General features: G+C 48.9%; 1 protein-coding gene across 1 annotated transcript; it reads right to left on the bottom strand.

Moving 5' to 3' along the window:
- Positions 1-8,735: 8,735 nt before the first annotated feature.
- MYCGRDRAFT_51700 (uncharacterized protein) lies at positions 8,736-10,487 on the bottom strand (the record flags this gene model as incomplete). The annotated part of the gene is made up of 4 exons (XM_003847206.1): positions 8,736-9,046; positions 9,089-9,518; positions 9,576-9,968; positions 10,026-10,487. The coding sequence occupies 4 exons, from the start codon at positions 10,485-10,487 to the stop codon at positions 8,736-8,738; spliced, it is 1,596 nt and encodes a 531-aa protein (XP_003847254.1).
- Positions 10,488-13,061: the final 2,574 nt, after the last annotated feature.

Here is a 13,061-nt window from a genome sequence, read left to right as displayed (position 1 = left end):
GCGCGCGAAGTTGGCTTACTAGCGAGGCGCAGATCATTAGGACGGACGCTATAACCCTGCCGACGGACCAGGGAACGATTAGCGGAGTCTACTTTCCCCCTAAGCGGAAGCCGGATGAGGTCCGGTCTACGCTCGAGGCAGTTGCTAGCTCCGATGTCGTTCTCGGAGATATTAACGTCCGCTTTAGTAAGATGTCTCTCTAGAGCAGGAAGGTGTCGCCGCTTCCGAGACGGAAGGTTGTGTCGCAATAGATCGAGGACTCCGCGATAACCTATCTAATGCTGATCTAGGAGCCGATCACGATTGCGGACGCTATGTGCGAGAAACAACTAACGACTGACTACTACTTTGTCCGCCGGACGCTGCTATATACGACGCTAGCTCTACCGCGACCGACGGAGAAGATAAATACTAACTATGTCTACTAGCTCTACCTCTAGCTAGACCCGACTACAGGTACTCTAGGTAGATTAGCCGTGCCGTATTAACTTCGACGCTATGCGATAAGCCGGCTGAACGACAACGATACGGCGCAGGCGCTCTGCTATAGCTAGGAGAGAAGGGCGCGGCATCGACGGCATCTGTACTATATAAGCGCCGATGTAGACAAGCGGAATGCGGAAATTATGTCGCTCTGCCAGCAGGTAAGCAAAGCCGTGCTAGGACTCGCCTCTACGCGTTGTCGAAATCGTCCTCCGGGTAGACAAAAGGCGGAGGATATAAGTGACGGAGGCGGAGAGAAAAAGAATAGAGACAGAGAGAAGAAGGATAGAGGCGGAGAGAAGAAGAATAGAGACGGAGAGAAGAAGGATAGAGGCAGAGAGAAGAAGGATCGAGAGGGAGAGAAGAAGAATAGAGGTAGAGAGAAGAACGACAGGCCTCGAAAGGCGATAACAGACCCGAAGCGAAAGCAAGCCGAGGATAATAACGACGCTGCTCGCAAGCCAAAGCGGCTACGCCGCCGTAGTAAGAAGAAGAAGGACTAGCATCTTAAGGCAATAGCGAAGCCGAATCCGGACGCCGATAGCGGGACGCTTGAGACGGTCCGTCTCTATAAGAGAGCGTAGCGCCGCGCGAACGAGAATACACTGCTAGTGCCGACCCCGGCAGGGAAGGCGAAAGGGATAACGGCAATCGACGAGGTGATAGAGGGATTTACCGGTTGATTCGTCTCGACAGCGACCCTCCCAGTACGGGAGATGTTTCCTGTCGACGATCGATCCGCCTTACTCTCCTTCTCGATCGACGAGATAATGTAGGAGCTTACCTACTAGGATGCTACGAAGGCCTGCGGAAACGATAGGGTACACATCCGTCTAATAAAAACCCTCGCGACGACGAGCTTCCTCTAGATCCTGGCCGCCCTCTACAATTCCTATCTCCGGGATAGTAAGACGCCGTAGAGCTAGAACGAAACTGTTGTCTATCTGGTCGTTAAGGACAAGACCCGATAGGAGGATAGTACGATGCCGGCGAAGGACGCTAACAACGTTCGTCCGATCTCGCTAGTGACGATGTTTCGAAAGGTCTTCGAGCGCCTGCTCCTCTAGCGCTTTAATAGTAGGACATAGGCGAGGATGCATCCTAACTAGGCGGGATTTCGAAGTCACTACTCTACTATAACGAACGCCGCGGTCGTCCACGCCCTCCTCGAATCGAGCCGGATTATACACGCTGTATTCCTCGATTTTTAAGCCGCCTTTAACGTCGTAGATCATGTACTACTCGCGGACGTTCTACGCCGGCGGAGATGTCCGGAGAACATGCTAGCTCTGATTACGAGCCTCTGCTTTTTCGACGTCTGGTCCTTTGTCGTTTCGGATTGTACGGCTTCTCGGTAGTTTCCGCGGACAAGGGGAGTTCTGCAGGGCTTACCCCTCTCGCCCTATCTGTTTAACATCTTTATCGATAGCTTGCTCGAGGACTTAAATCGACCTAGGACACTTGCCCTGGCCGGCTCTTCCGACGTAATGCCTACGGCGCCGCCGATTCCTCGCGCGCTGTTCTTCGCCGATAATAGTGTTCTCCTTGCTACCGACTTGGACGAGGTGCGTATACTAATCTAGATCTTCGAGCACTGGTCCTCCGCCAACCGCATCGCCCTAAACATTAAAAAATGTGCCTATCTGGCGCCGGCGTCTTTGTAGGAGGCGATCTACCTCTTTAGTGCGGAGGTACTAAGGAGAGAGGTATATACCTACCTCGGATTTCCTGTAACGGTGCGAGGGATTGACTTAAGGAGGCACCTTAAGAGCCGGCTCGAACAGGCCGGGAAACGAAGCGACTTCCTAACCCTCGACGCGGATAGTTAGGGCTTCGCGTATCGCCTGCGAGTCTATCGGCAGTATCTCGCACCGATGTTCGAGTATAGCGCGCCTCTCCTCGCGGCGTTTGCTAAGGACTCTCCTAAGTTCTGGGACGAGACGACTAAGGACGTTGCGAAGCTAACAAAGTGGATCTCGGGTTATGCTTCTAACCCTTACTTTACTCGCAATCTCCTAGGAATCTCCGCCCTACCCTCGCGATTTAAGGCACTAAAAACTGGCTTTTAGGTCGTAAAGAAGCACGCTCCGGAAGAAAGTCCGCTACGGAAGTTAGGATTACTAATCTAGAAACCTAAAGCGTTCTTCCAGCGCTTAACGGAGGACAAGCTCTACGAGAAGTACCGCAAGACACCCAAGTCCTGGCCTCGCGACCGAAGCCTTAGCGAAGACCGCCGTTCTATCTAGCGGTTCCTGCGCTAGGAGAGAGAGGAAGATATAGCTAAAGAGGCTAAGAAGTGGAGCCTGACCTGGATTATACCGGGAGAAAGCCGCCTAAAGCGGGACTTACGAGGAGCCGATTACTTTTTAAAGGCCCCGCGGTCCTTCTAGAAGCGCTTCCTCTAGTATCGGCGTAGAACCTTCTATACCTATGGTTTCTGCGTCTGTACGAGCAAATTCATCTAAGAACACGAGACTTGCTACTAGGAAGACAGGACGAGCTAGCTCTCGAGGAAGGAACGACGGGCGAAGCAGAAGATGCATAAGAAAATAGGCACTACGAACACGAAGTTTACCGAGGTAGACTTCCTTCTAAATACAGGATGCTAGGAGCGAGCTAACGAGATCCTCGAGCGAATCTTAACAAAGATTACGAAGGAGGAAGCTACGAAGGAGGAAGCGGAGGAAGCGGCGGCACAGACCTAGTGCACACTGTCCTAAGTAGGACGTTAAAAGGCTCCGTCCGATAGGTAGGACGTTAAAAGGCTCGGTCCGATGAGTAGGACGTAAAGTGGCTCCGTCTAATAGGTAGGACGTAAAGTGGCTCGGTCCGATGGGTAGGACGTTAAAAGGCTCTGTCCGATGGGTAGGACGTAAAGTAGCTCCGTCGACCCGGGACGCAAAAGCGGAGATCATCCCTTAAGGATAAATTAGGCGTTTACCCTATCGAAAAGGAGTCTCTTCCCTTAAGATGAAAGTAGGCGTCCGATCGGTAGGACGTTAAAAGGCTGCGCTGCGACGTGGGAGACGTAGGCGACTGGCGAGGCCCGGACTGGCTCCGCACCGGACAATCAACTCTATCTAGAAGGCCTAGCAGTAGATGTAAGGCGTGTACCCTAGATCTGCGGCTGCTTCCTCTTAAAGCCGGGGAGCGGGAGGAAGAAAACTAGTACCTCTGCAGAGCAGTAGGAGGCTTAGAGGAAAGCGAAGGCGACGGCGTAGTAGGGGAGAGGAGTAGACGACGACGATCGCTGGAGGAGGAATTCTAGCCGAAGGGAAGACGGCACTCCCTAAACTGTTTAGGAAGCACTTGTAGACTAGTATGCAAGCGGCTCGATCGGAATCGAATGTCTCTAACAGTAGATACGCCGGACAAAGGGAGGACAGAGCTCTACCGGACGGTCTTAAAGCGGGATGTTCCCCCTTAACGAGACGGGGTTACAGTTTCGGGCGGATAAGGAGACGCACACCTCGTCCGTTACCTAGGAGGTTTGGAAAACTAAGGTACGATAGACGGTAAGCGATTGCCGGAGCGATATTATACGTTAGGATGCAGACTAGCCTATCGGTAGTCTCTCTTTTTGGCGGTTTGGTCAACTCGGGAGATAGTGAAAAGGACACCGTAAAACGTAGTTAGGCTGGGAGTAGCTGCGGTGCCGTGCATCGCAAGGCGCTTTACGTAGGAGCGTGGGTCTGTTTCCTCCCCTCTGAAGACGGCCAAAAGAGCCGGGAGCAAGGGCTTGGATGGGGCTTCAGTTCAGATCAGGTGCAAAGGTAGACTAGCCTATATAAACAAGTACAATGAACCCCTAACCCTAACCCTAACCCTAAACCAACCCTAACCCTAGCTATTTCGATACCTATAGCTACTATATCCGGACAGTACGAAGCTAAAGGATAAGTGTACGTTCCTATACTATAATTATACGAAGGACCTACTTCGATACTTCGGAATTAAGGTAAAGACCGGGAATATAATAGTAAAGAACAATACGCTCTTTAGACTTACTACCCTTAAGTACGATACGTATAAGCTTAGCTAGCTAAAGATAGGTTCCGAGACGTATAAGATATAGTTTAAGGATGCTCGTCCGTCTCGACTATCGGACTTCCTTAGGCCGTACCGCTTCGATAATAACGTCCTACGTAGAGAACTCGGCTAGCTTAACTTTAACGGCTTCTTTAATAAGGCTCGCTAAGTAATATACTTAACGCCCGGTTAGGAGCACGAGTTTAAGAGAAATAGTACGCTTAACATTCCCCTCTTCGCGTAGATCGGATAGGACAAGGCCCTTTATAAGATTATTAATAAGGAAATAGATATATACTTATAGCATTAGCGCGAAATTAATAGCTAGCCTAACTACGGATAGCTTCGTACGATATGCTACTCTTAAATCTAGTAGCTTATCCGCTAGGACATTTTATACTAGCTACTATATATTCTTCTACGAGGTAACTATAAGCACCGGCTAGTGTTATACCTATACTACGCTAAAAGTACTAAGAAGGGCAACAATACTACCTTTAAGTACATCGACCTTACGGTTAGCCGTATAGTCGAGGAGAATCGCGGTATTAACTAGATTTAAGGTACGGTCTCCTTAATAGACGAGGGCAAGAAGGACTATATAGTGCTTATTAAGAGGATGTACGAGAAGGAGATCTTTTAGGAATAGTACTAGTAGATAAAGGCTAATAACTACGTAGACGGAGTAGTATAGAAGATTAATACTACGGTGCTACCGTAATACTTCCTAGATCGCTATAAGCTCGAGTAGGAACACGTTCCTTATAAGGCATTTAATGTTCGTATTACGGTTCCGTATCTACTATATAGTATCGATACTAAGGTAGAGACCGAACGTCGAACGATTCTTCCCTAGTTCGTAGCTATATATATAGATAGTTCTCTCGAATGTACCGAAGCTAGTAACTAGGAGATGCTACGTAAAGCTTATATAGACCTAACCGCCCCCGATAAGATACCCTCCGGGCTTATTAATAAGTACGGTAAGATTCCTTACGCCTTCCCTACGGCTATATCTTTAATACCTAACAACTATATCGCTACTATACTTATTACTTACGAGAAGTAGGAGAGCCCTAGAGTCGTCGTCGAATTAGAGAGGCTTATACGCCTTAATGTTGTCGATCTAAGGGTATAGATTAAGAAGTAGCGAGATGCGACTATAGCTCGAGTAAAGGTAAACTATAAGGATATTAAGTACGCGGAGAGGAATACGTTCGGTAACCGATCGTACTATAACGCTAAGGATAAGCATCCGACCGACTTCTAGAAGTACTAGCCTCTACTAGCTAAAGTCGCGCCTAACGATATAGACGATAGGGAACGTAAGCTACTTAGGTAGGGAGATATAGACATCGTAGTACCCTAGGAAGTCCCCGACTTACTTATCGGTAAGGATAGTAAGCGCGTACCTAGACGCGATATATAGTAGGAGGATAGTACTTAGCGATAGGTTTATAGCCTTTACTAGACTAAAATCCGTATCGGGTCTAGGAAACCTTTAGTACGAACAAGATATAAGGAGCGGCTATTTTCTATACTAGCGCTTATTTTAAGGTTCTTTTTTTCTTTTTATTATTTCTTTTGTTTTAGCTATAATATATACGATAGATATACGTAGTAGGTACAAAACCCGAGGATAGGGATAGTCTACGTTAGTAATAAGTTAAAAAGGACGACGCTAGTACTAGATCTAGAGGGTTTTTACGCTTTAAGCGTATATAATAGTATAGTTTAGGTTCTTATAGTGTCTAGGTTAGATACTATAGGAGGGGGACAGATATAGTAGGGAATATCGTACTATTACGTATAGTCTATATCTAGCTTTAGCTTCGTATATAGGTCGGAGGATTAGATAGACACCGACCTAGGAGGACCTCTAAAAAGGACCTTCGACACGAATACGAGGCCTAATAGTATAGAGTACTTAATACTACCTCTTTTGCCCCCCTACCTTTTACTCTAATTATATAGTTTACCGCCCTTTTTTGCCCCCTATACTACCCCGTACGTCCGTACTACTACTATCCGCGGGAGATCGGAACCTTTAGAAGTTCCCCCCTTATAGTAGCCGTTTCCTTTAGTATAGTAACCTAGGGAGATTCTAGTTTAAGTACGTTAGGATTAGTATATTTCTAGAGATCCCGAGATATTATAAAGATTTCTATTATTATAAACTATATATAGTAGTCCTAGGGAGCTATTAGCTTTAGGGTATAGTTCTTATTATTATTTAACGTTAGATAGACTATCTTAACTATTAAGCTTAATATTTAAAATTAATTTAAGAAGTATTCGTCTTATATATAGATAAAGTATTAATACTTCCTAATATAATAGGTTTAGCGAGGTACTTATATTTAGGTTATATTACTCTTAGAAGAGACGTATTCCTAATACTATCCTAACTACCTTAATATCGTCTTTACTTACTTTAATATTATTCTTACTCGCTATAATATCGTTCTTACTTATTTTAGTAACGATTTAGTAAAGCTTTTCCGTTTTAGTAGAGATATTATAATTAGAGTAAGTAGTAGTTAATTACTTTTCTAATAGGAAACTAGTATTCTTAAATCTAAGAGGATAGTCTTAACTACTTTTTATTTAGAATACTACTCTTTCTAATTCTAAGTAAGTAGTAGTTAACTACTTCTCTTTAGGAAGAGTTGTTTTTAATAGTAGACTTAAATTCGCTATTAAAGCCTTATTTAGTATCTCTTTTTATATAAATCCGGGCTTATAACTAATATAGGGGCTAGTATACCGCCCTCTAAACTTCTTATAAACTATAAGGTTTCTAGCGGACTCTCTACGTCTAAGTATATATATAAGGTAGAAGTAGTAAAGTAATATATTAGGAAAGTTTCTTAGCTAATTATTAGATTAGCGTTTTAGCCGATTAGAAAGAGCGTTTAAATCTCGCTTTCTAGCGGAAGGTCGCGGGCTTAATTCCTTCTCTTTTTACCCTATCGAATCGTACTATTCTAACCTTTATAGATTATAATAGTATAATAGGGCAAAAAGAGAAGGAATTAAAACTACGACCTTTCGATTACGACGGTTATAATAGTTATAATAATATAACGATATAATAATACGACGATACGACGATACGACCGATAATACGACGCCTCTTTTTTTTCTTCTACTATAGAAGTGCGGTAAGGAAGCTTACCTTACCTAAGGTAATAATACGATATTACGATAGTATAAGTAACGATACGACGACTAATTAAAAGTAAGCTTTAATAGACCTCTCTTTTTGTTAGGAAAACTAATTAAAAGAGACCTTTATTATATCCCTATTATCGTAGAAAGACGGCTATAGTCTTTTATAAAATAGTACTCGTACCTCTTATAATTAATTAAATTACTTTTTTAGCTACGTGTTTAACTAAAGAGTTTTTAGATGTTAGATTACGCTATTAATTCCCTGTCTAATTACCTAACCTCAGATTATGTGATTTTAAAGTTATATAACTACTTTTTTGTAACACTATGTAAAGCTAGGGTCTTGTCCACATAGCCGAGTCGCATTGCCGCTAGCTCCTCGCCGATGCTAAGTATCTTCTGGACCAGTCAAGAGGGCCGCCGCCGGCTCGTCGACGTATGTGCAGCGCGTAGCGCGTAGCGATTCGCCGGTTCGCCTTGCGGGAAAGCGCCATGTTGTCCAGCTCTGTCAGACGACCGCTCGACACACAGACGCAAACAGAACAACAGCCGTGCCGCCATCGTGACGCGGAATTTGCGGGAAGCAGTTCCCATACCTCTTTCGTTGCGCACACTTTTTGGACAGAGCGCCAGTAAAGCCTGACAGCCCGGAGATGCTGGCATACCGGCCTCGCGCTGGTAGCATTCGCAAAGCATTCGCCCAGCGATCGCAAGCTGAGCTTTGGGATTGTCGCTCGGTCGCCTCGAAGTAGGAGCTTTATTAACGAAGAGCCAGTACCTTCCTGTTGTGCCAGCAGGAGCCTGAGAAGAGCCCTCGGAAGGCTCTATGATCAAAGTGGCCAGGTGTATTCGAGAGACAGGCGGGAGGCGAGCGGCGATTCCAGGCAACGACACGGTGTTAGGAATATCTCTGCTTCGACAGCCGGATCTGGAGGACATGCCCTCGGTGGAGACGAGGGTGCGTCGGAAAGAAGCTGCAAGCGACATAAGGTACTTGACAGGCCGCCTATGTGGTTCACCTCGCAGTAGGAATTACCCTCCTCCGACCTTCACACTTGCGATTGCGCACGGTTTCCTGCCGCATCGAACAACCCCCTCACCCGCTCCTCATACCCCTTCTTATCCCTCAATTTCTTCGCAATAAACTCCTCACAGTCCTCCTCACTCCAAAGCCGCATAAGCGCATTCCCCTCAACGTCCGGGTCGAATTTTTCAAAAAACCTCGGCTGGATATGCTGTTCAAACACCAGCGGGAAAGCATTCGTACTGCGCAGCGCAGCATTGAACCACATCTTTCCTGTTTGCCAGTCTTGTCGCAGGCGGCTGCTGAGGTGATGCTTTGCGGCAGGCGATGGGACCGCTTCTTCTCCTCGTGGAAGGAGGCTGGGGTGATGGCTTGCACGCTCCCGGTCCGCCGATTCTTCTTCTTCCTGCAGAACCTCAAGAAACCGATCATGCGCTTCCCGATACTCGTCCAGCGCCGGACCAACCAGCTCATCGACACCTTTGTCCGTAAGCCAAGTAGGAACATGCACGATCCCGATGGGTTGCACAGGCGCGAACTCAAAGTCAATGACACCGACGATATTCCAGTCGTCGTCTACGAAGATGTTACTCTGGTGGAGGTCGGGCAAAGTCAGCACGAAAGACTCCTCGCGGGAGTCTTGCGACTTCCAGAAGACGGGTTGGAGAGCTCGCAGAGCTGCGAGGGCGGAGAGTTGAAAGACTGCGTCGGGGCGGCCGAGGATGGCGTTGGGTTGGTGGCGGAGTCGGAGGTCTTGGTAGGAGAGGAGGTCTTGGAGGTAGGAAGGAGAGGAGTTGTATGTCAAGATCTGTGAAGTCTGGCGTGAGTTGAGTTTCTGAGATGAGGACAGCGGGGTGATACAAACCTTTGGTATCCCGGTCGGAATCTCGTGTCTGTTCCAAAGCATCGTGAGGTCGAGGAGCGGACGATTGGTCAGAGAGATGATGCCTCGGCTGTTCAACGTCCAGGAACCAATGCGAGGCTGCGGAACTCTTGCAAGATCAAGCAGTATTCTGGAGATGCCTCGATAGAGATTGTCACGGCGAGTGCCATGCTGGCGGTACTTTTGCCAAGACGAAGACAACGGGTCGCCGGCCATGACATACTCCAAGAGCAGATATCCATGCGTAGATGACAAGGTGTCAGATCTGTCGTGGCGGAAGAAAGGCGCCAGCGTATCGCCTTGCAGCCATGCACGGAAGCGCTGTAGATGCCAGAGGAAGCGATGCCATAGCGATTCGTTCTCGATCGCTGTGAACTACACCAAAACGAGTGTCAGTCCTGCATGTTTGACAACAGATGCGCGGCTTCGTACCGCTTCCACGCCTGGTATTCCTACGCCCAGTAATCTCGGGATGGGAATCGATGGGCAATTCCGCCGAAGCCAGATGTAAGTCGCAGCTTCGCACCTCAGCTTTTCCTCCACATTACCAGGACTGTACTTCTCACCGCACCTGAACGGCAGTGGAAGTCGCAAGATCGCTTGGCGAGGAAGCGCGGATGTTCGATGACTGCGTATGATGTCGATCGGCAAACAGATGTTGAAGGAGCCCCAGACCCAATGTTTTCGGTCGAGCAGCACCAAGTCCGCTGTTGAAATACCAAGGTGGCGTGAGATGATGTTTTCCAGCGCGGTACGATGTTGCTCGAGATGCTGGCAGAAGTCTTGTGTTCGAGAAAAGGCCGTGAGGGTCGGAATCATGTCCCAATCGTCGTCTAGGGCTTGTTCCAATGTGACTTCTTTCCACTTGGTGGTCCGTATCTTGGCTGCGATCATGTTTGTCAGGGAGAACACGCAAGAAGCAGGTCTGAGGAGATGAGATCTGATGAAAGGAACAACATCGTTCACTGTGCTGTAGAAACGATATGGATATGATGGACGAGGGAGGCGGCGATGTACATCTACACAAGAGTCGCAAGATCCCCCTTTCGGCAAGCTCAACGAGCCGTCCCGAAAGCGATGCCGCCTCCGGTTTACCCCGCACTTCCTCCACCTCCGCCTCCCCACCGACCTCTCCCACTCCCATCACTCGCGAGTCGTCACATCACGAAGTCGGCCTCCCTCTCTTCGTCTTAGCAGCATTGGCTGAGTCTGTAAGCTGCTTCACTTGCTCATCCGTCAGGCGCTTCTCTTTCGAATTGGCCTCATTCTTTGGCTTGTCGTCAGACACATCCGTCTGCTGATCGCCGCCGCTGCTGCCACCACTCCCGCTTTGATCGTCAGGGTGGTTGTTGTCGTTGTTGGTAGCAGAGGACGACATGTTCTTGCGAGTGAGGGAGATGCTGCCGACATTGCGTCAGCTTGGACGTTCGAAGGCCGTCTGACTCCAGTTGGAGAACTCACTGGTCGTGCGCCTTTTGCCGCTGCAGACCAACTCCTGATCGTGACGATCTGTTTGTTTGTTTGTTGTGTGTGGAGGTTGAGTAAGAAGCGAGCCAAACTCCGACCAAAGTATCATAGCTCGCACTGCTCCATATATATACACATCGGTCTTCCAGGATGTTTTACTGCTCGCAAGGCTGCTGCGGATCGCGTCATCGGGCGAAGCAGCTCATGGGTTGCATGCATGCATCCCCACTCCGTCACTTTATCCCACGATAGATTGGCTGATCCAGACCTCGTTATCAGCTCGTGGTGGGGAGATCTTCTGCCGTTGAAGATAGCTCCCTGCTGTCGACCTTGGCCGTTCCGGTGCAAGAAGACAGCGACAGTGAAGGGATATGTACAGAGATGCTGGAACGAAAGATGGACTGCGGAAATTTGAGGTGCACGAGCAAACGTAGCTACTTCTCAACAGTAACGAGGAACGACTTTCTGACCTCGGAGACGAGATCTCGTGTGCTGTTGAAATCCCCAGAACGGCCCCATACGCTCAACCTCGCACTCACGTTGTCGGGGAGCGCCTTGGCGAGCCGGTCCAGAGTACTTGCAAGCTCTTTCTTCGGACCTTCTTGCGGCTCTGCGACCCGATGGCTGAACAAGTCCTGCGGTTCCTTAGCGAAGGGAGATGGCTGCGAAGAAGAGCCGTCGCTAGTGTTCCGCCCGGTGTCCAGCGTCATTATCCATTTACTCCTCAGATCAAACTCCCGCAGGTCGTTCAGGTGATGGCGCCGAGCTCACCGAAGTGACACAACCTCTTGAGTTGACATTTCCCACTCAAATTCCGCGACGCTGCTCATTTCCATGTCCGTCGTTCTGTCCGTCGTCTTCTCACCATCCCTGCTCCGCTCGTCTCCTCCGCCGTCATACTGTCCAATCTCTTGCTGTTATAGCTTAATCTTCATCTCCTGTGCGACCGGATCGGACGGCGGCGGGATAAGTAGGGCATTCATCGCGCGGGCGAGTGAACTTTGTCGGGCGTGCTGTCTGTGGCGGAACGTGTGGATCTCGGGTAGCGGAGGCTGCTGTGGTGTCGTGCTGCGCGAATCAGAACTTGGCGAACGCGGCAGCATGCAGAGACTCCTTGGTCAGGCCAGGCTGCTCGGTCCTGTTGTCCTTCTCCCTCGCGGTCTTGACATTCGCTTGCTCCACATGCCCTGATCTCGGAGCTTTCCCATTGCGAACGTAGACCGAGATGGAAGAGAAAGGTGAGAAGCAGGGAATCGAGCGGTGTCTCCTACCTTGGTTACCTTGTTTGGTCTATGAGAAAGTGGTTCAGCATAACAATAAGGAATCGTGTTGAGCAGAAGGAGAGGTCGGTTGGACTGGAATGCTGATTTGAGACGAGGCGAGGCGTTCCCCACGCCGAAGTTGACCCGGATTCCAGACATCAAGGCATCAATCGACGCTTCAGTCTGGGAGAGGAGACTTCGACCTCACTTCTCAACGCCGACATGGACAGTTGTACTACCATCCAACACTCCATCAACGTCCTCGACCGGAACTCCGATGCTCTCGGCCATCGCCCTCAAGCCCACCCTTTGCTCGCACCTTTACCTCGACCTTGAACACAGCGATCAATGCAAGGCCCTGGCCTCGACGCGCCGAGATCTTCGCCGACAGGCTTGGGAAGTCTCGATAAGGCCCCGATCAGAAATGGATCGCTCCTCGCATCGTAACCGAACATCGAGATCGCAATGGCCGTCCCTCGAAGCCCCGGATTCGAATCCCGTCAGACGGCGGCTCCACAATGCTGCTGAGGGCATCCTCTGGGTGACTGTGAATGAAAGCAAGGCCATGGCCATGAAAGATACGGATTGTGGGAGGACACGGATTGAAGGAGATGGTCGGCGCTAATACCGCTGTCTGGCAGTCTTGGTGCCGGTACAGGTGATGTTGCATATTCGGCGCATTGGTTATTCACGGTTGCTCTTCAACGTCAACCTCTGCGCTAAGCGTGGTGAAGTTCAA

This window comes from Zymoseptoria tritici, chromosome 16, assembly GCF_000219625.1.
Source record: "Zymoseptoria tritici IPO323 chromosome 16, whole genome shotgun sequence".
Lineage (NCBI taxonomy): Eukaryota > Fungi > Ascomycota > Dothideomycetes > Mycosphaerellales > Mycosphaerellaceae > Zymoseptoria > Zymoseptoria tritici.
This window is presented reverse-complemented; position numbering and strand designations above follow the sequence as displayed.